We start from the raw sequence: 20499 nt of genomic DNA on the forward strand, positions 1-20499 counted from the left end.
GAACTGAACTACTCCTTGTACTCTAAGTTCAGAGTATGCTTCACTTGTGTCCTGAATTCAGTTTCTCTTCTAGTACACAGCTTTTACATATTTGTAAGTCCTTGGAGAGCACGGGCTGAGACTCACACCAGGGGTGACTATGAAGCTGTAAATCACGAACAGAAGCCACAAAAATGACCACTGACTTGGGCTCTGGGCCAGAGTCTCCCCTGACCCAGTCTTGTCTCTACTGTTGCGAAGGAGTTTGGGATTTCTTGCTTAGACTCGCCATCAGAGTTGATGAGTCACACTCCATGGGTCATGCTTCCCCCGATTACCTACTTTATTCTCCGCCCTTGCTCCAGAGGCATTTTGGTCTTTCCAAAAAGAAAGGGGAAAGCTTCCCTTGAGGCATGCTTTCCTCTCCATGGGGAGATTCACGAGAACCTGTCAGAGCCCTGGGAGTGAGAATAGCTGCCCACGGTGACAACACTGGAGCGGAATGTGGAAATTCGAAAATGCTGGGTTCCTTGATCAAAATACAGACCTCGTTACTGTATGGGTCACACCTCTTACATAATGCACAGGTATGTGCTAAGCTACCTTCGTCACCTGTTTTTGGAGAGCGTCCTATCCTCATTATAACATGGCCGTTGGGTGCTAAGTGCTGGTACTAACAAACTTTTACATTTTAATGGGATTCATGAAAAGAAGGGAAAGCTCCAGGGAGAGGGGAAGACGGAGGCTCAGTGCCAGAAGTGACCAGGGCACACCTGGGTGGTTTCTCTGGCAGAACGCTCATCACGCTCTGGAAGCAAACACGAATGCAGCCTGTCGGCTTCTATTAGCATCCTCTCGTGCTCGATCTCCATACGGAGAGTGTGCAGTCCAGAGGAATCAGGGCTTCACACGGGTGGGCGTCCCGTGAAGCAGCTCAGCCATGGAAATGACTCCTCTTTTTTCAACAGCAGTATTCAGCACGCACCACTATGGACAAGCAGCTTCTGGGGTGCCCCGTAGTTCTGAGGAAGGGCCGGTCGGCAGGCTGTGTGTCAGACTCACTTGAATTTTCCTCATGGTTCTCGGAAAAGCAAAATGCTGAACCCTAGGCTATTGATGTGCTGCATGACTAGGCAGAGGGGGGAAAAAAAGGAAAGAAAAGAAAGAAATCCATTTCCTCAGAAGACACATTTAATGAGGCAACTGGGGTCCAAGGTGATAAATTAGAAATTCAACTAAGGGTTTCAGGCTTAAAGGAAAAAAGCAGAAGCTTGATGAAAAATGCAAGGGGAGAGAAATGTTTTTTTGTAAAGCACTCGGCTTCACACTGATAAATCTACGCTTGTTGATCATTTCAGCTATGATTGCCAGTGTTTAATGTCATTCATCTGGGACTCGACTACATTTGTTCTGGGATACAGAAAATAACGGAGAAAACAAAAGACGCCAGCATGCTTACCTTGCCATCTTCTGTGTAGACGTTTTCATTATACCCCTTCACTATCGTTCGATCGATGAACAGGCTCCGCATGACGACGATCACTTTCAACACCTTTCCCAAGGTCACCTGGCAAAAGAAAGGGGGCAAACCTGAGTGCTCACCATGAACACACGAACCACACACGCTGGCAACCTGAACACTCCTCTGTGCACACGCGAACCACACATGCTGGCAACACAACGAGCAGAAAGCCACCTCTGTCTGCTTCCGAGAGATGCACCAGTGGACGCGTGGAGGACGGCAGGCATGGGATCACCCTTGTGCCAGCCTCCTAAGGCATTTAAGGTGGTGCAGGTCCCAGCTCATCTAACCCTGAATTTACTTATAATTTTGACTTATAAACTCTCAGGGTAAGTTCTAAATGTCTGTTTGCTGGATAAAGCAAATTTCCCTTTTATTTTTTTCTGTCTTAAGATTACTTTCTTGAAAGGTGACCCTACGACGGAGGCCTTGCAGGAGTTAGTGAGCACATTTGTTTCACACGATGGAATGACCCTTCGTACACTCACGGAATATGCAGGGAGTACAATACAGACACCACATACCCCCTGGTCGAACTGTCTATTTTTAACAGCTGGTGGAAAAGTGGGGCAGTTCTGAAGGTACATGAGAAGTAGTTGAGTCTTATCTCCAAAAAGGAACACGATCCTGTAAATGCATTTAAGCGTTTTTCCTCTCTTGAACCTAAGCACCAGGACTTCCCTGGTGGTCCAGTGGTTAAGACTGTGCTTCCACTGCAGCAGTACAGGTTCAGTCCCTGGCTGGGGAACTCAGATCTGGCAGGCCATGCGGTGCGGCCAAAGACAGACAGACATTACCAACACCAGCTGTAAAAAGTGCAGTTTCAAACACGCCTGGGGAAAGCTGCTCCCCAGGGGGCTCAGTAGTAAAGAATCTGCCTGCCAATGCCGGAGGCGCTGGTTTGATCCCTGGGTGGGAAAGCTCCCCTAGAGTAGGTGATGGGAACCCACTCCAGTATTCTTGCCAGGAGAATGCAATGGACAGAGGAGCCTGGCAGGCTACAGTCCACGGGGCTGCAAAAGAGATGGACACGACTGAGAGACTAGACAATCACAAAGGGGAAAAACAACCTGATGTGCTTGCTGAACAGACTCAGCCCACAAGACAGACAGCACCTTCCATTATTTAAGGGGCTCATGTAACCCTTCCGATACTTTGTCAAGCCTCTTCTTTTCATCTCCTAGATGAGACCCTACAGACAGACTGGGCACAGGACCCAAACCAAGGCCCACTGTCTAGGCTGTTCCGTGAAGCTCTGACATCACAGAATTGGCTACAGGGAACCCTCTGGGCTCAGACCAGAGTCTCCCTGCAAACAGCACTCCTAATGTTGCAACTCCAGTGTGCAGACTGTTTCTGGAGGTGCCACCTCCAGCCAGCCTTCCCTTATTCCCCATTTCCTACAGTTTTTACCCTCAGTTCAGTTCAGTTCAGTCGCTCAGTCATGTCTGACTCTTTGCAACCCCATGAAACGCAGCATGCCAAGCCTTCCTGCCCATCACCAACTCCCAGAGTTCACCCAAACCCATATCCACTGAGTAAGTGATGCCATTCAGCCCTCTCATCCTCTGTCATCCCCTTCTCCTCCTGCCCTCGATCCTTCCCAGCATCAGGGTCTTTTCATATGAGTCAGTTCTTCGCATCAGGTGGCCAAAGTACTGGTGTTTCAGCTTCAACATCAGTCCTTCCAATGAACACCCAGGACTGATTTCCTTTAGAATGGACTGGTTGGATCGCCTTGTAGTCCAAGGGACTCTCAAAAGTCTTCTCCAACACCACAGTTCAAAAGCATCAATTCTTCGGCACTCAGCTTTCTTTATACTCCAACTCTCACATCCATACACGACTACTGGAGAAACCATAGCCTTGACTAGATGGACCTTTGTTGGCAAAGTAATGTCTCTGCTTTTAAATATGCTGTCTAGGTTGGTTGTAACTTTTCTTCCAAGGAGCAAGTGTCTTTTAAATTCATGGCTGCAATCACCATCTGCAGTGATTTTGGAGCCCCCCAAAATAAAGTTTGTCACTGTTTCCATTGTTTCCCCATCTATTTGCCATGAAGTGATGGGACCAGATGATATGATCTTAGTTTTCTGAATGTTGAGCCTTCAGCCAACTTTTTCACTATCCTCTTTCACTTTCATCAAGAGGCTCTTTAGTTCTTCTTCACTTTCTGCCATAAGGGTAGTGTCATCTGCATATGTGGTTATTGGTGTTTCTCCCGGCAATCTTGATTCCAGCTTGTGCTTCTTCCAGTCCAGCATTTCTCATGATGTACTCTGCATATAAGTTAAATAAGCAGGGGGACAATATACAGCCTTGATGTACTCCTTTTCCTATTTGGAACCAGTCTGTTGTTCCATGTCCAGTTCTAACTGTTGCTTCCTGACCTGCATATAGATTTCTCAAGAGGCAGGTCAGGTGGTCTGGTATGCCCACCTCTTTCAGAATTTTCCACAGTTTGTGGTGGTGATCCACACAGTCAAAGGCTTTGGCATAGTCAATAAAGCAGAAGTAGATGTTTTTCTGGAACTCTCTTGCTTTTTCAATGATCCAGCGGATGTTAGCAATTTGATCTCTGGTTCCTCTGCCTTTTCTAAAACCAGCTTGAACATCTGGAAGTTCATCGTTCACGTATTGCTGAAGGCTGGCTTGGAGAATTTTGAGCATTACTTTGCTAGCATGTGAGATGCGTGCAACTGTGCGGTAATTTGAGCATTCTTTGGCATAGCCTTTCTTAGGGATTGGGATGAAAACTGACCTTTTCTAGTCCTGTGGCCACTGCTGAGTCTTCCAAATGTGCTGGCATATTGAGTGCAGCCCTTTCACAGCATCATCCTCACCCTACTGTCCCCAACAACAGTTTCTCTCCTTGATCAGCCCTGGGTGTTGGTGAACATTACTAATACCAGGTTCCTTCAATAATGCTGAGTTGATCTGTATTTCTATATGCCCTCAATGGTACAGAATACAAAAAGGTTAAGAAAAAGACATGATACTTTTGTTTATATTTAAGAGAATGTTAATAAAAGCATCTTACATCTGCATAGTACTTCTAAATTCTGCTATACCATGTAACATTTAATGGGTCATTTCTTGTAAAATGAGAAATCACTATTTAAGGATGCCAATAAACTGCCAAGGCAGGAACAGAAACTGCCTTTAATTTACGTGTAGTCTTGGAAGGAAGCAAGGGAAGGAAAGGAACCCAGTTATAGTTTGGTAGTCATAAGCACTGAAGTCCCTCCCATCAAGAAGCTTCCACAAGCCTCTTATCCTTATCCATCAGAAGTCAGACAGAATGAAAACCACAATCACAGAAAACTAATCAAAAAGATCACATGGATCACAGCCTTGCCTACGTCAATGAAACCAGAAGCCATGTTGTGTAGGCCACCCAAGACGGACGGGTCATGGTGGAGAGTTCTGACAAAACGTGGTCCATTGGAGAAGGGAATGGCAAACCACTTCAGTATTCTTGCCTCGAGAACCCCATGAACAGGATGAAAAGGCAAAAAGATAGGACACTGAAAGATGACCTCTCCAGGTCAGTAGGTGCCCAATATGTTACTGGAGAAGAGTGGAAGAAATAACTCCAAAAAAAAATGAAGAGACGGAGCCAAAGCAGAAACAACGCCCAGTTGTGGATGTGACTGGTGGTGGAAGTAAAGTCCGATGCTACAAGGAGCAATACTGCATAGGAACCTGGAATGAATCAAGGTAAATTCGAAGTGGTCAAACAGGAGACAGAAAGAGTGAATATCAACATTTTAGGCATCAGTGAACTAAAGTCAACTGGAATGGACGAATTTAATTCAGATGACCATTACACCTGCTACTGTGGGCAAGAATCCCTTAGAAGAAATGGAGTAGCCCTCATAGTCAACAAAAGAGTCCAAAATGTAATACTTGGGTGCAGTCTCAAAAACAACAGAATGATTTCTGTTCATTTCCAACACAAACCATTCAATATCACAGTAATCTGAGTCTATGCCCCAACCACTAATGCTGAAGAAGCTGAAGTTGAATGGTTCTATAAAGACTTACAAAATCTTCTAGAACTAACACCCAAAAAAGATATCCTTTTCATCATAGGGGACTGGAATGCAAAAGTAAGAAGTCAAGAGATACCTGGAGTAACAGGCAAGTTTGGTCTTGGAGTACAAAATGAAGCAGGGCAAAGGCTAACAGAGTTTTGCCAAGAGAACGCACTGGTCATAGCAAACATCCTCTTCCAACAACACAAGAGATGACTCGACACATAGTCAGCACCAGATGGTCAGTACCGTAATGAGATTGATTATATTCTTTGCAGCCGAACGTGGAAAAGCTCTATACAGTCAGCAAAAACAACAAGACCTGGAGCTTACTGTGCCTCAGATCATGACTTCTTATTCCAAAATTCAGGCTTAAATTGAAGAAAGTAGGGAAAACCACTAGAACATTCAGGTATGACCTAAATCAAATCCCTTACAATTATACAGTGGAAGTGACAAACAGATTCAAGGGATTAGATCTGATAGAGTGTCTGAAGAACTATGGATGGAGGTTCATAACATCGTACAGGAAGGAGGCTGTGACAAAACCATCCCCAAGGAAAAGAAATGCAAAAAGGCACAGTGGTTGTCTGAGGAGGCCTTACAAATAGCTGAGAAAAGAAGAAAAGTGAAAGGCAAAGGAGAAAAGGCAAAAGATATATCCATCTGAAGGCAGAGTTCCAAAGAATAGCAAGAAGAAATAAAGACTTCCTAAGTGATCTATGCAAAGAAATAAAGGAAAACAATAGAATGGGAAAGACTAGAGATCTCTTCAAGAAAATTAGAGATACCAAGGGAACATTTCATGCAAAGATGGGCTCAACAAAGGACAGAAACAGTATGGACCTGACAGAAGCAGTAGATATTAAGAAAAGGTGGCAAGAACACACTGAAGAACTGTACAAAAAAGATCTTCATGATCCAGATAACTACGATGGTGTGATCACTCACCTGGAGCCAGACATCCTGGAATGTGAAGTCTAGTGCGCTTTAGGAAGTATCACTACGGACAAAGCTAGTGGAGGTGATGGAATTCAAGCTGAGCTATTTTAAATCCTAAAAGATGATGCTGTGAAAGTGCTGCACTCAGTATGTCAGCAAATTTGGAAAACTCAGCAGTGACCAAATTTTCCAAATTTGGAAAACTTCCCAGTGGACTGGGAAAGGTCAGTTTTCATTCCAGTCCCAAAGAAAGGCGATGCCAAAGAATGTTCAAACTACCGCATAACTGCACTCATCTCACACGGTAGCAAATATTCCTGGGCTCCAAAATCACTGTGGACAGTGACTGCAGCCACAAACTTAAAAGACGCTTGCTCCTTGGAAGGAAAGGTATGAGCAACCTAGACAGCATAATCAAAAGCAGAGACGTTACTTTGCCGACAAAGGTCCATCTAGATAAAAAGCTATGGTTTTTCTAGTAGTCAGGTATGGATGTGAGATTTGCATCATGAAGAAGGTTGAGCACTGAAGAATTGATGCTTTTGAATTGTGGTGTTGGAGAAGAGTCTTGAGAGTCCCTTGGACTGCAGGGAGATCAAACCAGTCAATCCTAAAGGTCTATGGACGTAACAGAAGCAGAAGATATTCAAAACAGGTGGCAAGAATACACAGAAAAACTATACAAAAGAGATCTTAATGACCCAGATAACCACAATAGTGTGATCAGTCACCTAGAGCCAGACATCCTAGAGTGCGAAGTCAATTCCTAAAGGAAATAAAGTATGCATTGCAGCCCAATATTCATATTAATATACTAATTAATATTAATATCAACAATTCCTAAAGGAAATCAGTCCTGAATATTTATTGGAAGGACTGATGCTGAAGCTGAAGCTCCAATACCTTGGCCACCTATGTGATCTTTCTCACTGGGAAAGACCCTGATGTTGGGAAAGATTGAAGGCAGGAGGAGAAGGGGATGACAGAGGATGAGATGGTTGGATGGAATCACTGACTCGATGGACATGAGTTTGGGCAGGCTACGGGAGTTGATGATGGACAGGGAAGCCTGGTGTGCTGTAGTCCATGGGGTTGCAGAGTCAGACACAACTGAGCGACTGAACTGAACAGAATTAAAGTCATAAGCACTGAAGTTATAAGCACTGAAGTTAATTGTCTCTTGCTGGGCTACAGTGACGGTCCAGCACACCTCCTCCAACGGGGCTACCATTTCCAACATATTTTAACTCTCTTTACTAATAAGCATAGAATTTCTTAGAATTTCTGCTAATAAGCAGAAAACTGAGCAACTGTTTCCTTAAAAGAAGCAAGATCTAGCTGACTTTAACTCATAAAAAGAGAATTTTGATATTTTAAAGTTAACTAATAGTAAGAGTTAATAAAGGCTTACTAGGGGGCAATTTAAAATTAGAGAAAAAAGGAATAAATTGTTTATAGTCTTTCCATCCAAAAAGAATCACCATTAACATTTGGGGTACTTCCTTTCAATCTTTGTACTATCAAAGATTCATGGGTTTTGAATTTTTCACGTTTATAACTGAAACTAAATATATAATTTCAAGTCAAAAGTTTATTTAAAATTATGAGGTAAGCATTGTTCCATATTGCTGTGCAGTCTTCAAAAATGGCAAGACATGTGGGTCTAGCATTCTACTGAGTGGATATACTGTAATTTCTTTAACCTACTGTTGGACATTAGTCGCTTCCAAATTTTCCCTAATATTAATATTGGGCTGCAATGTGTACTTTTGTTCACCTGGCTTTTGCTGTGTTTGGGATTATTTCCTGAGGATAGGTTTGTAGAGCTGTAATTTACCGGGGTGAACAGTACAAATGTTTTGCAGCTTCTGATACAATCTACCAACTGCTAACCATAAGGGTTAAGAACACTACTGTCTGCTCTCCACTCCCATCAGCAATGGGTGCTATTAAAACATAAGTCCCTGGGACAGCAAGGCGATCAAACCAGCCAGTCCTAAAGGAAATCAACCTTGCATCTTCACTGGAAAACTGATGCTAAAGCACCAATACTTTGGCCACCTGATGTGAACAGCCAACTTAGTGGAGAAGCCCCTGATGCTGTGAAAGATGGAGGGCAAGAGGAGAAGAGAACAGCAGAGGATGAGATGGTTTGACAGCATCACTGACTCGATGGATGTGAATCTGAGCAAACTCCTTGAGACAGTGGAGGACAGAGGGGCCTGGCGTGCTGCAGTACATGGGTTCATAAAAAGTCGCACACAACTTAGGGACTGAACAACAAGCAAACCTCAACAGAACAAAATAATATCCACCCCCTGCCCCGAAGTACTGACTTAATTACTTTCTTTAAAGTTTTTATTATGGAAGCCTTAAAAGAAAACATACAAAAGTAAATGAAATAGTATAAAGAACCTCCTTGGACCCACCCCAATGGCAATAACTCTTGGCAGATTTGTTTTACCTACACCCTCACAACTGAGTGACCTCACTTTCACTTTTCACCTTCACGCACTGGAGAAGGAAATGGCAACCCACTCCATTGTTCTTGCCTGGAGAATCCCAGAGACGGGGGACGCTGGTGGGCTGCTGTCTGTGGGGTCGCAGAGTTGGACACAACTGAAGCGACTAAGCAGCAGCAGCAGCACCTACTTTTCCCTTCCTGTTTTATTTGGAAACAAATAACAGCCAAGATATCACTTTATCTGTAAATATTTCAGTCTGGATCTCTGAAAGAGGAGGGTTTGAAAACAAACAAAACAGATAGCTGTGCTACCAATCCACATCTGAAACAATAGGAATTCTCTAGTGTTATCAAATCTGCAGGCCAGTCAGTGTTAAAATTTCCAACAGTCTCACAAAGGCCACATTTTAAAAAAGTTTGCTTGACTTGGGATCTGAATACGGTCCACACCCCGTGACTGGCTGATGTCTCAAAAGTCTCTCCTAAACTAAAAATTTCTCTCTATCCCCTCCCTCCCATTTTATTTGTTGAAGAAACTGGCTCATTTTCTCTGTAGAGTTTTCCAGCCTGGATTTTGCTGATGGCGTCCTGGCGGTGTACTTTACATGGTCTTTCTTACTCTGTACTTCCTATAAATTGGTAATTGTATGAGATGCGGGCCTGATTACTGTTATTGTTATTTTTGGCAGGCCTGCTTCACGGGGGTGTCAGTTTGCCAACAGGAAGCATGGGAGGTCAGGCATCTCAGTGTGTGACGCTGGCAGCTGCTGACCCATTAAATTCACCAGGGGTTACAGATGGTCGTACTCCAAGGGGATAACCCAGCCTTCAGGTATTAGCTGGAATACTTTTGTAAAGAAAAACTCCACCTACCTACTAATTGGTCACCTCATGGGTGAATTTATTATATAGGAAAGACAAGTTAAAAGGTCAGTTCTTTCCATTTATCTGCCAGTTTTCAAATAACACATTAGTTCTCTAGTTTACTTCCAATGTATCAACAAATGGGTTAGCTTTCCCCCTTAACATTAGCATAAACTCAAAAAGGGAAGCAGATCTGAGGTATATGTATCTGATGCAATTCTTTGCACGGGCGCTCAAATCGTCCTGTCTGTGGCCTACGGGCATCTCTGTGAGGTCGTAACCCTGGTCTCCGAGGCGGCTTCCTTGCTCTCCGATGCATGGCACTCCAGGCCTGTCGGGTTGTAACCGTGGTCTCTGTGACAGTTGCTGTCTTGTACACGATACTCCAGGCCTGTCCTGTACAAGTCCCACCTGAGGTCACGGATCAGCCATTTCCATAAGCAGCTCTGGTTCTTTTCGTGGGAAATGGTATTTCAAGGCCACAACCAGGGCGAGAGGGGCAGATCATTGTTCGACAGGTTAAAATTTTTGTTTTGCATTTTATGAATCTGGCTAGGATAGTTTTTCCTTTACCACCCCCTTTTTTTCTTTTCCTATGTTCATTTATATATTGAGGTTTAAGTGTTTTCTTTTCTAAACACGAGATTCTACCGGCATACCGCTCCCTCACCAATCATACTTCCCACCTCCACGCCCGCCCTCAGCCAGTCACACTCCCCCCAGTCCCCTGCCTGGTCACTCCGGAGTCCTGAGACAGACTCTCCACGCCCCGCTCCTGTGCCGCGGCTTCACCCGTAAGGGAGGGCGCACGCATGTCGGAGGCTCACCAGCAGCATCTCTTCGGCTATGCCGTTCCTGAGCTGGATGCTTCCGGACATTCGGTGCTATGAAGTCTGGCTCCGGTTCACTTTTATACTCTCTCAAACCTGTCATGCGCTATGAAGTTTATCAAATCTCATTTTTTATAGTCAGAAAGGACTCTGGTACTCAACTAGGCTGAAAATGCACAGATTTATGGCCTTTTGCATTTTAACGTGGTCACAATGAAACCACACATGCGATTTTGAAGCTCACCGTTTCGCGGCTTTGGAACCAGGTGCATCTGGAATGAGGTCTGGGCTCTGCTACGGGAGAGCTTGGCCCATCACTTGCCTTCTCTGGACGTCAGTTTCCTCCATCTGATGGAGATACCGAGAGTGCCCTCTGAGAACGACCCTGAGGAGTCGATTCACTGATACGGGTGCGGCAGAGGGCCCGGCACAGACTACGTTCCTGGGGCAGTCCTCACTGCTCGGCCCACACCCTCGTCTGGACTTTGCAGAGGTGAAATGATCTGAAGCCAGTCAACATCAAAGCTGGAACAAGCACGGTCACTGCCTCTGGTCCAGTGAAACTACCACTTATGCTAATCTGCCCTCGTGCTGTCACACCTGGGCGAAAGGGATGCTGCAGAGAGGGGGTGTCAGCTGTGTGGGCGCTGAAGTTTGAACAAAAGCATGCTCCTGTTAAATGGCTGCTGAGTTGGTAAGCCTGAGGTGCGGGTGCTGTGGGGACAGGATGAGGCTGCCACGGGGGCTGACCTAGCTGACTTCCAAAGGAGGCCACTGACTATGAAGGTCAAGTGCACTGGACTCTGCCACACCTGCCACTTACAGGCAGGGCGACCGAGGGAAGTCCAGCCACCGCTGGTGCCTGTTCACTCAGCTGTGAAGCGCAGAGGGGCCTGCGGAGCAACGAGATGGGATGATCCTTGGGAGACACGTGGCCGACGGCATGCTGAGTCATACGATGCTCTAGCCCTCAGCCTTCGTTCAACTCAGAGGTGATGCAGCTGAGAGGGTCCGTAAGCCCTTCATCCCCTGGCCCTCGAGAAGGGGCTTTGTGCGCCTAATGTTCTTTCCAGCCTGCATGGCACTCTATCATGATTCATATTCTCGTGTCTGGACTGTGCCAGTTCTAACACACTTGCACGCAGCAGGCTGTAATGACCCTGGAGTTCTGGCAGACTGATATGGTGGGGCACCATATACCGGCCGACGGACACTGTTCTACGTACTAGTCAGTGCTGGCTGTGGTCGGAGCAAAATGTCCAGAGATGGGGCTACAGGTCTGTGCTTGGCAACTGCCATGGGATCCCACAAATAACGCTAATGCCATCTGGTAATGAAGCGGGCTTGCGGTTGCCAAGGTAACCCTCTGCACTGAGCAGCTCTCTCACCAGCCCTCCAGTGCTGGTCTCCGTGCGTTCACACGGCAAGTCGTGAAGTCAAGGGGAGCACTGTGCTTCTCCAGAGAGAACCAGGGTGCGCTTGGAGATGAAGCTGCTGGGGGTCTGCCCAGCAGGCCGTCACTCTTCCAGGAAGTGCCCTTAGAGACCTGTCAGAGCACCTCCCCTTGCAGAGGCGCGGGAGCTGAATGGGTGGTCTTCTCTGTCTCTTCTCTGGCATTCATCTGCCAAGCGGTATGACATTGGAAAAATCTCTAGTTCACTATGGCAAGGCAAGCTGCAAAGTGGGAGGCAAGTTGAGGATAGCAAAAATATTTCATTCTGCTCTGCCACCAACTGCTACCCAATGCAAATGTAACAAATCTTGTAGCTAAGACCAGGTGAGCTGAGAAGGGGAGAGGAGCCAATCACCTGCAACCTGAACCCCTGGGCTTGTGCAGGGAGCAGGCACCCTGAGCCTAAGCAGAGCTGTCTAGGATGCAGGGGGGACGAGCTGACCAATGGCTTCTTTGCACCCTCAGGTCCAGCATACACCCCGTGACTGGGAAGTGAAGTGGGCAGCACAGTATCTGTCACCAAGACAAAGGACGCATGGCTGAGCTCTGCTTTGGGGAAGGGATACACTGGGGGAAAACCAACCACATACACGCACGTGTACACAAACATTATTTTCCAGGTACAAACAAGGGAAAAGCTTACTGTGGAAGTGTCTACAAGGGGTCTGCTGTACTTGCAGTGATGTTTTTCCAAGTATACTTAGAAAGGGGAAGGGAGAGAGGGAGGGGCACCTGGGCACCTACAGGAGGTTCAGGAACAGTTCTTCTCAGTATGGAACCAAGAACCTTCCCCTTTGTGCTAATTACAAAGAAAGATGGGGATAAAGGGAACGAGCCCGATAAGCATTTATTCACTGAGTATGTAAGTGTGTGTATTACGTGAAGCTCTGGGTTAGGACACTGATGCAGATTTACGTGACTTTAGAGCTGGAGTTTTAAAAAAGTCACTTTCAACTGTCTCATTTTCAAGGGGGTAAACTGAAGCCTTGAGAGGTTAAGAGGTATCAAATACGGTTCCCGCTTTGAAGGTGTATTAAAGAGCAGAGACATAACTTTGCTGACAAAGGTCCATAAAGCTCTCAAAGCTACGGTTTTTCCAGTAGTCATGTATGGATGTGAGAGTTGGACCATAAAGAAGGCTGAGTGCTGAAAAATTTGATGCTTTTGAACTGTGGTGCTGGAGAAAGATTCTTCAGAGTCCCTTGGACAGCAAGGAGATCAAACCAGTCAATCCTAAAGGAAATCAACCCTGAATATTCATTGGAAGGACTGATGCTCAAGCTGAAGCTCCCATACTACGGCCACCTGATGCTGAGAGCCGACTCACTGGAAAAGACCCTGATGCTGGGAAAAATCGAAGGCAGGAGGAGAAGGGGATGACAGAGGATGAGATAGCTGGATGGCATCACCAGCTCAATGGACGTGAGTCTAAGCAAATTTCAGGAGACACTGAAGGACAGGGAAGCCTGGCATGCTGCAGTCCATGTGGTTGCTGAGGGTCGGAGATGAGCTAGTGACTGAATGACAATCAACCTTGAAGAAAGTGGTTAAAGTGAGCTGTGCCTGCAGTAATGGGGGGCACAGTGCTTCAGCACGTGGGGCTCAATGTACCCGAGGAGTCTGGGGAGAAGGTGCTGTGTCACTGAGCGGTTGGAAAATGCTTGCTGGGCGCCTGTCCAATGCATCCCACGTCTTGAAAGGAGGGGTTATACGGATGAGCACTCCCCAGATGATGTCCCACAGAACGTTCCTCCAGGAGATGTTCTTGGAATGTGATCTGGTAAAAACGTTCCTCCAAACTTTCCTCTGACACCTGGGGGTCTTCCCTGAACAGTGTGGACACATACTTGACTCTAGGACAAGAACCAGGGTGTGCCCACAGGGCTACAGCTCCCTCCTCCATCTGAGAACCCTGTGCTGCGCCCCAGGCAGGTGTCTTACTCTCATTCGTAACGGCAGGAAGCTAAGGTTTCTGCGCGGGGCCTGCTGTTCACTATTTCCGCTGTTTGTGCCGGGTCCCTGGCCCCACAGCAGCATCTCTAAATCATAAGACAGGGTGACCACAGAGCCTTGGACCATCTAATCCTCTAACTCCAGTCATATATTCGGGGACTCTGGTAAGTGGCTCAAAATCTTGCTTCACACAGCTCCTGGCCTCCTTCCCAAATGGTTTTATACTCACACTCCTGACCCCAGCTATTGTTAATTGTTGTCGAGTCACTAAGTCCTGTCTGACTAGGATTTCCCAGGCAAGAATACCGGAGTGGGTTGCCATTTCCTTCTCCAGGGGATCTTTTCCCCCTCAGGGATCGAAGATGCCTCTCCTGCCTCTCCTGCATTGGCAGGTGGATTCTTTACCACTGAGAACCAGGGAAGCCGCAACCCCATCCATGAGATGCCACTAAAACACTGGCTTTGACTAATCTCAGTGTTCTGCTGTTTCGCTTCTCTCTGAACCTGGCGCTCTGAGTTCTGCACAGCTGCTAGGTGTGTGCCGTCCGCAGAACCGTGCTGGCGGGCTGTCCTCACAGCAGGCTTCCCAAAGCAGGTGCAGCCAAGGGGGACCGGGAGCTCAAGGGAAACCGGCTCCTGCTTCTTTCGAGGAAAACCGTAAAACTGGAAACAGCCAAGGGGAAATGGACACAGAGCAACCCTGAGAGGCTGCGGCTCTGCCAGGCAGAGGCAGAGACAACAAACTTGCCGTCACGGCTGGACGAGGCTGCTGGCACTGCAGAGAGCTGGACAGTAACGAGCCTGCCACAAGAAACGGGCTACGTGACATGGAAACCAGGAGGTCAGACCGAGGGATCCTCTAAGATAAAACCAGTATTTCCTACGCTGAAGGTCACTTATTTTTTGCTCAATGCGACGGGGCGGGGTCGGGGCGGGCAGTGGGGGTGGGGGGTTCAAGTGCATCTCTGATGATAAAACTCAGTTCAATGCAGTGTGATTCAGAAAGGGAAAATCAAACTGGAAGGTAACTTCCAGGGATGATGGACTAGACTGGAGCTGAGGAGCTGTTACAGCCTCAAGAGGTGAGTTACATCTTCCCTTCTGACAAAGACCCAGGAGACATAAGGCAGATAAACTCACTTTAGTTTCTGTCTACCAACAAGTTAGAAAATCAACTTGCCAGTAAGGCAAGCAAGTCGAGTGTTAACATGTATAGACTGGGGAAAAAAGTAAACCCGAGTTTAGATTTCAGCTCTGCCTCTTCCTGGTGCTGTGTGACCTTGTTTTTTTTTTTGGCCATATGAGACGGCTTACAGGATCTCAGTTGTTCAAACCCGTGCCCCCTGCAGTGGCAGCACAGAATCTTGACCACTGGACCCCAGGGAAGCCCCATGGCCGTGTGACTTGAGGCAAGTTCCCTGGACTGTCACTTCCCAGATTTTTGGCCTGCAGACTCAGGATGAGGCTTTTGGGAGGAGGAAATGACACCAGCCTTTGGAAGGGCTTAGCACTGGGATTCAAACTTGGCATCTGCCATCCATCAGGCTGGGTTACTGCCTCCTTGCCTTTGTCACGGGGGACAGACAGCATAGGGGTTGGGGGCGGGGGGAGAGCCGGGGCTTTGGAGCCTGAGAGACCCAAGTTCAAATTTTGCCTCTGCCACGTACAGAGCAGCGTGGTAAACCAGCGTGGGTTGGGGAAAACCAGCCTCCGTGAGCTTCGCTTCCTCGTCTCTAAAATAGAACCCTTTGTAAGGACTGGATGGCAGGGGCTATGAAGTGTCCAGGGGAGTCGCCACTGTCACTCACCACGTGGGAGCAATTGTTAGTATCGCTGCAAGTCATTCTTTTTAACAATTATGAAGCACCTGCCTGATAAGATGAGGTTTATTTTTCACTAGGTGGCTTATTCCCTGGATGAGTGACTGAATCATTTCCCAAGGGGCCATCAATGTTAACGCTCCGGGTACTTCTGCTCTTCCTGCATCCATTCGTCTCTTCAGTAGTCAAAACTGCCCCGGAGGGAGGGGAGTTTCAGCAGAGAGGACCTCCTCCTTCTCCAGGCCTCATTAGCCATTTTCATGACACGGAAGGTTTAAGAAGTAAGTTTGCATTTCATACGATTGAATGCCACCTTTCTCACAGTTCTCCCCTCTCATCTGGCTTCCCGTTCCTCTCAACCACAACAAAATCCACACACGATGTAAAGAAGCAGTGTTGTGAAAAACCCCCAAATTGTCAAAACAGAATTAGTTCGTTTTCATTTATAAAACATACATTCAAGTATATAACAGAAACCCCACTGGGAAAAAGGAGAATGTGATGGCTGTATAAAAACAGGGCATCGAGATTCCAAAAAGATGTGGCAGTGGAGTAGAAATGGGTTCGCTGACAAAAGGAGACGCCAACCACTGTTTTCTCCAACAGGCTGAAACGTGAAGCTTCTCATAGGGACGTGAAGAGGAATCCCCGCGCACGCACACCCTTTACTTGCCCCCCACGCTGCACATGGCGGCAGGAGAGCCACTGCACCCAGCGCTCCTGTCTCACTGGTGGGCCTGCTGCCCAGGAAGCAGCTGCTATTTCCTGTCCTGGGCAGAAGCAGATGGCCCAGGGGGAGGTACCAGGTTCAAAGGCTGCCCTACACCGGTCTGAGAGAAGGCTCTCCCCATGCTGGCTAGGCCACGTACACTGCCTCCTTCTACAACCTGGATTGGAGAACATGGAGAAGACTGGGAACTGGAACCAGTTCTCCAGTGAGAAGGTGGCTGTGCTGGAAGAAATGGGGAACGAATGAAGGGTGGGGGAAAGGAGGGGAGATGGACCGACAGATGGACATACTGGAACGTGGAGCTGCCTTAGATGGGCAATGACTTGCCTTCCAGTCCCCCCCACCTTTCATCTGACAATTACTTGTTAATTTGAAACAAGTGCAGGCTAGGCATTAGGTTAGCAGATGAAACACTTCAGAGAGCTAAGAGTCTAGTGGAGGAGACAGGCAACAAATCTGTATGTAAATAAAAATGTATAATTTGCAAGGAGTTTTAAGGGAAATAAACAGAAAGGGGACAGCTCAAAGAGAGATTTAGGCAATACCAATGTGTGCCCCAAGATGACATTTAGACCAGATGAGTCAATTATTCACTTGTTCATTCAATTCACTCAAATATTTCTTGGACATCCACTGTTGTGCCAAGCACTGGTCTAAGGATTAGAGACAGAGCAGTGAACGAAATGCCTCAGGAGGGTGCATTCTTGGGGACGGGGATGGGCAGACAATAAAGAAACAAAAGTACGAGATCCGCGTGGGGCTGGGAAGACAATAAAGCTGGTGAGGGGAGAGGTTCACACTGGGTGGACACCTGCTGCCCAAGGCTGGGCTGGGCTGGGCTGTGCAGACTCCTGCAGAGGGCCCAGCCGTGGGGGGCGCTGGAGCGAAGGTCTTGTGTGGGGGGCCTGGGGGCGGGGCGGGGCGGGCAGCAGAGCGCAGGTGCCAGGCAAGGACGGGCCAGGTCTGCTGGTGGCAGCAGCTCTGACAAGGGATGTAGCTGTGCTCAGGGTGAAGGGAAGTCAGTGCCAAGAAATGGCACGGCTGATGTGCATGCTTTAAAGAACATGTCCCTGGTTGCGTGGTGGCGAGATCAAGAGAAGAAATGGGGGCCACAAGAGAGGACGGTGACAGCTCTGACTGGAGCCAGAGCGGCAGGAGATGCCGAGTGATTCCAGAGAGAATGAAGAGGAACTGAAGACAGGATCTGCTGACAGACGGGCTTGGGGGTGAGAGAAAGGGGGACACTAAGGAAGCTTGTAGGTGTCTGGCTTGAGCACCAGATAGATGGTTTTGCTATTTAATGAGATAAGAGGGGGAAGCAGAGCGGTAAGACAGGGAGAGGGGAAAACTACTTCACTTTTATGAAGTTTAAGATTATTTCTGAAATGTCTCAGCAGAGAGATATTAAACAGGCAGTTTGGAAACTGGGACTCACGGCTGAGGTCAGGGCTAGATAGTTCAAGTTTACGAACGATCGTATCAGGCCCTCGTTTTCAAGGCAGCCTGGGTGAATTCAGATGAGCTGAAACTTCACCCTAAACTCGCGCACCTGAGCAGCATTATCGGAGCTCTGAGTTGCTCAGGGACACTCTTCCTGGGAAAAGGTGAGTCTGTGGACTTAAACAAGAACCGTCCCTTTGATGGGCGACGCAAGTCCAGGTGAAAGTGACCCCCACACAGATCTGCCGCCTGCAGTGGAAGGGACCACAGTGTCCGCTGAGGCAAACACGGTCCCGTCGCATCTCCACTTCTGTCGATACCCTGTTAGGCAGGACTTGGCTTTTTAATATTTCGACTGTACAATGTGTGCCAACTTGACCTTGATGTAGAAAATTTTAATTCAAATCAATAGCTGGACAAGGTCACTTTAAAATCCAATTAATATGAATGGGACAATATGCCCCACAGTTCTGTGAGCTGAAAATGGAATAGTTGCAAGTTAACAACAACAAAAGAGACAGCCACAGAAGCCCGTTTGGGCCCTTCTGTGTTTGATAATGCAGCTTGCTGTGCCCTTAGATACAGGCAGTACTAAGAACACTGGAAAAAAAAAATATAGGCTTCTATTTAGGGTAGCTTAAAATTAAACTATAGTTTCTCTTTAAAAAAAAAAAAAAACATAAAATGTACTAAAAACTGAATTCCTATAACCTGATTTTAAATAAATTAAACCCTGGACTTCAGCTCACCCAGGAATCCCTAGAGAAAGCTAAAGCTTTAATATAGTCTGAATAGTGGCAATTTACATTTATATAGAACATACTCACAAGCCTGCTTGCAAAGATAACCATAACGTAAGGGGAAACTGAGGCAGGTATTCCCGAGCCTGACTCCAACAAGGAAGGCATCCCGGGCTCCAGGACACCTTCTCTTCAGACTCACCACCTTTGTCCCACATTTGCTTCTTCTTTTTTTTTTTTTAATTTTATTTTTAAACTTTACATAATTGTATTAGTTTTGCCAAATATCAAAATGAATCCACCACAGGTATACATGTGTTCCCCATCCTGAACCCTCCTCCCTCCTCCCTCCCCATACCATCCCTCTGGGTCATCCCAGTGCACTAGCCCCAAGCATCCAGTATCGTGCATCAAACCTGGACTGGCATCTTGTTTCATACATGATATTTTACACGTTTCAATGCCATTCTCCCAAATATTCCCACCCTCTCCCTCTCCCACAGAGTCCATAAGACTGTTCTATACATCAGTGTCTCTTTTGCTGTCTCGTACACAGGGTTGACGTTAGAGAAGTGCTTACTCTGTACTGTGAACCAGAGAATCAAGCAGCAAATGAGGAAGACACTATAACACCTGGCTTCTTCTGGGTTGTTCTTCCTTCAACTTCACTGCTACCCCACGTGGACTCTCAGCTTCCCCACCCTTAGTCCAGGTTAGAATAGACTAGAAATGATCATACACATCCACCTAAAAAGATAAAACGGCTTTGTAATTTTGAGGAACAACTGCAAATTATGTAAAATTGGAATGATATGAAGGATGCCAGGGAGAAGGAAATGGCAACCCACTCCAGTATTCTTGCCTGGAGAATCCCAGGGACGGAGGAGCCTGGTGGGCTGCTGTCTATGGGGTCGCACAGAGTCGGACACGACTGAAGTGACTTAGCAGCAGCAGCAGCAGCAGCAGTAGGGAAATCTCACAAGCCTATTGCTTAATTTATTTTACGTCTGGATATTTTTCAAAAAGAGGCTGCTGGAGGGACAGGAGCTGGACTGCAGGAGGAAAGGCCCGCGTTGGGTGGCCTTTTCAGCATCCCAGGGAACCCTCACGGAGTTCAGGTGCAGATATCCTGCAATGCGGGGTAGAAAAGAAAGCTCCAACCTAAACGCTGCTGGCTGAGGTCCTGAGACAATCCTGAGAGTGTGTGTTCACCTTTCCAGCTGACACTGTAGCAGCGGATGAAAAGCAGCCCAAGGCTCTGCCGTCAAAGGACGAGCTGCTGCCGCGCAGTGTCTGTTCCGTCCTCCCCGCCTTGCGTTCTCCTTCATCGGGAAATAACACAAACCGGCAGACGTCACCCACCCAGCTCCCTCTCCCCACCGGCCGCCAGTCACCTCATCTGCTGCTAGCATTAATGCTCTTGTCACACACTCATTATTCTTTAATGATGCCTGTTTGTAAATAGCAAGATGGGATGCAATTAAACCATGAGAGACTAAGTAAACACACATACTAATTAGGATCTTTACAAGAGATTTTTTTTTTTCCTCATGTATAGACTGGAATTTACCTTTCATTAATCTAACTTAATTGCAATAGTGCACCAATAAAGAGTCAACACAAATTAAGTGCTCTAAATGATTTCCCCATATTAAGGGTGAGCCAGCGATCCTTCCTTTGGGTAACAAGCCATGCTCTGCAGAAGGAGGGGATGAGATGGGAAGA

General features: G+C 47.0%; 1 protein-coding gene across 4 annotated transcripts in view; it reads right to left on the bottom strand.

Moving 5' to 3' along the window:
* Nucleotides 1-20499, bottom strand: part of MED27 (mediator complex subunit 27) — a 246214-nt gene that overhangs the window by 57504 nt on the left and 168211 nt on the right. For all 4 annotated transcript variants that reach the window (XM_061433929.1, XM_061433926.1, XM_061433928.1 and 1 more), the window contains exon 5: nt 1439-1546. In XM_061433929.1, coding sequence (XP_061289913.1) covers nt 1439-1546 — 108 coding nt within the window. The remainder of the gene's footprint in view (nt 1-1438; nt 1547-20499) is intronic.

Source organism: Bos javanicus, chromosome 11 (genome assembly GCF_032452875.1).
Source record: "Bos javanicus breed banteng chromosome 11, ARS-OSU_banteng_1.0, whole genome shotgun sequence".
Lineage (NCBI taxonomy): Eukaryota > Metazoa > Chordata > Mammalia > Artiodactyla > Bovidae > Bos > Bos javanicus.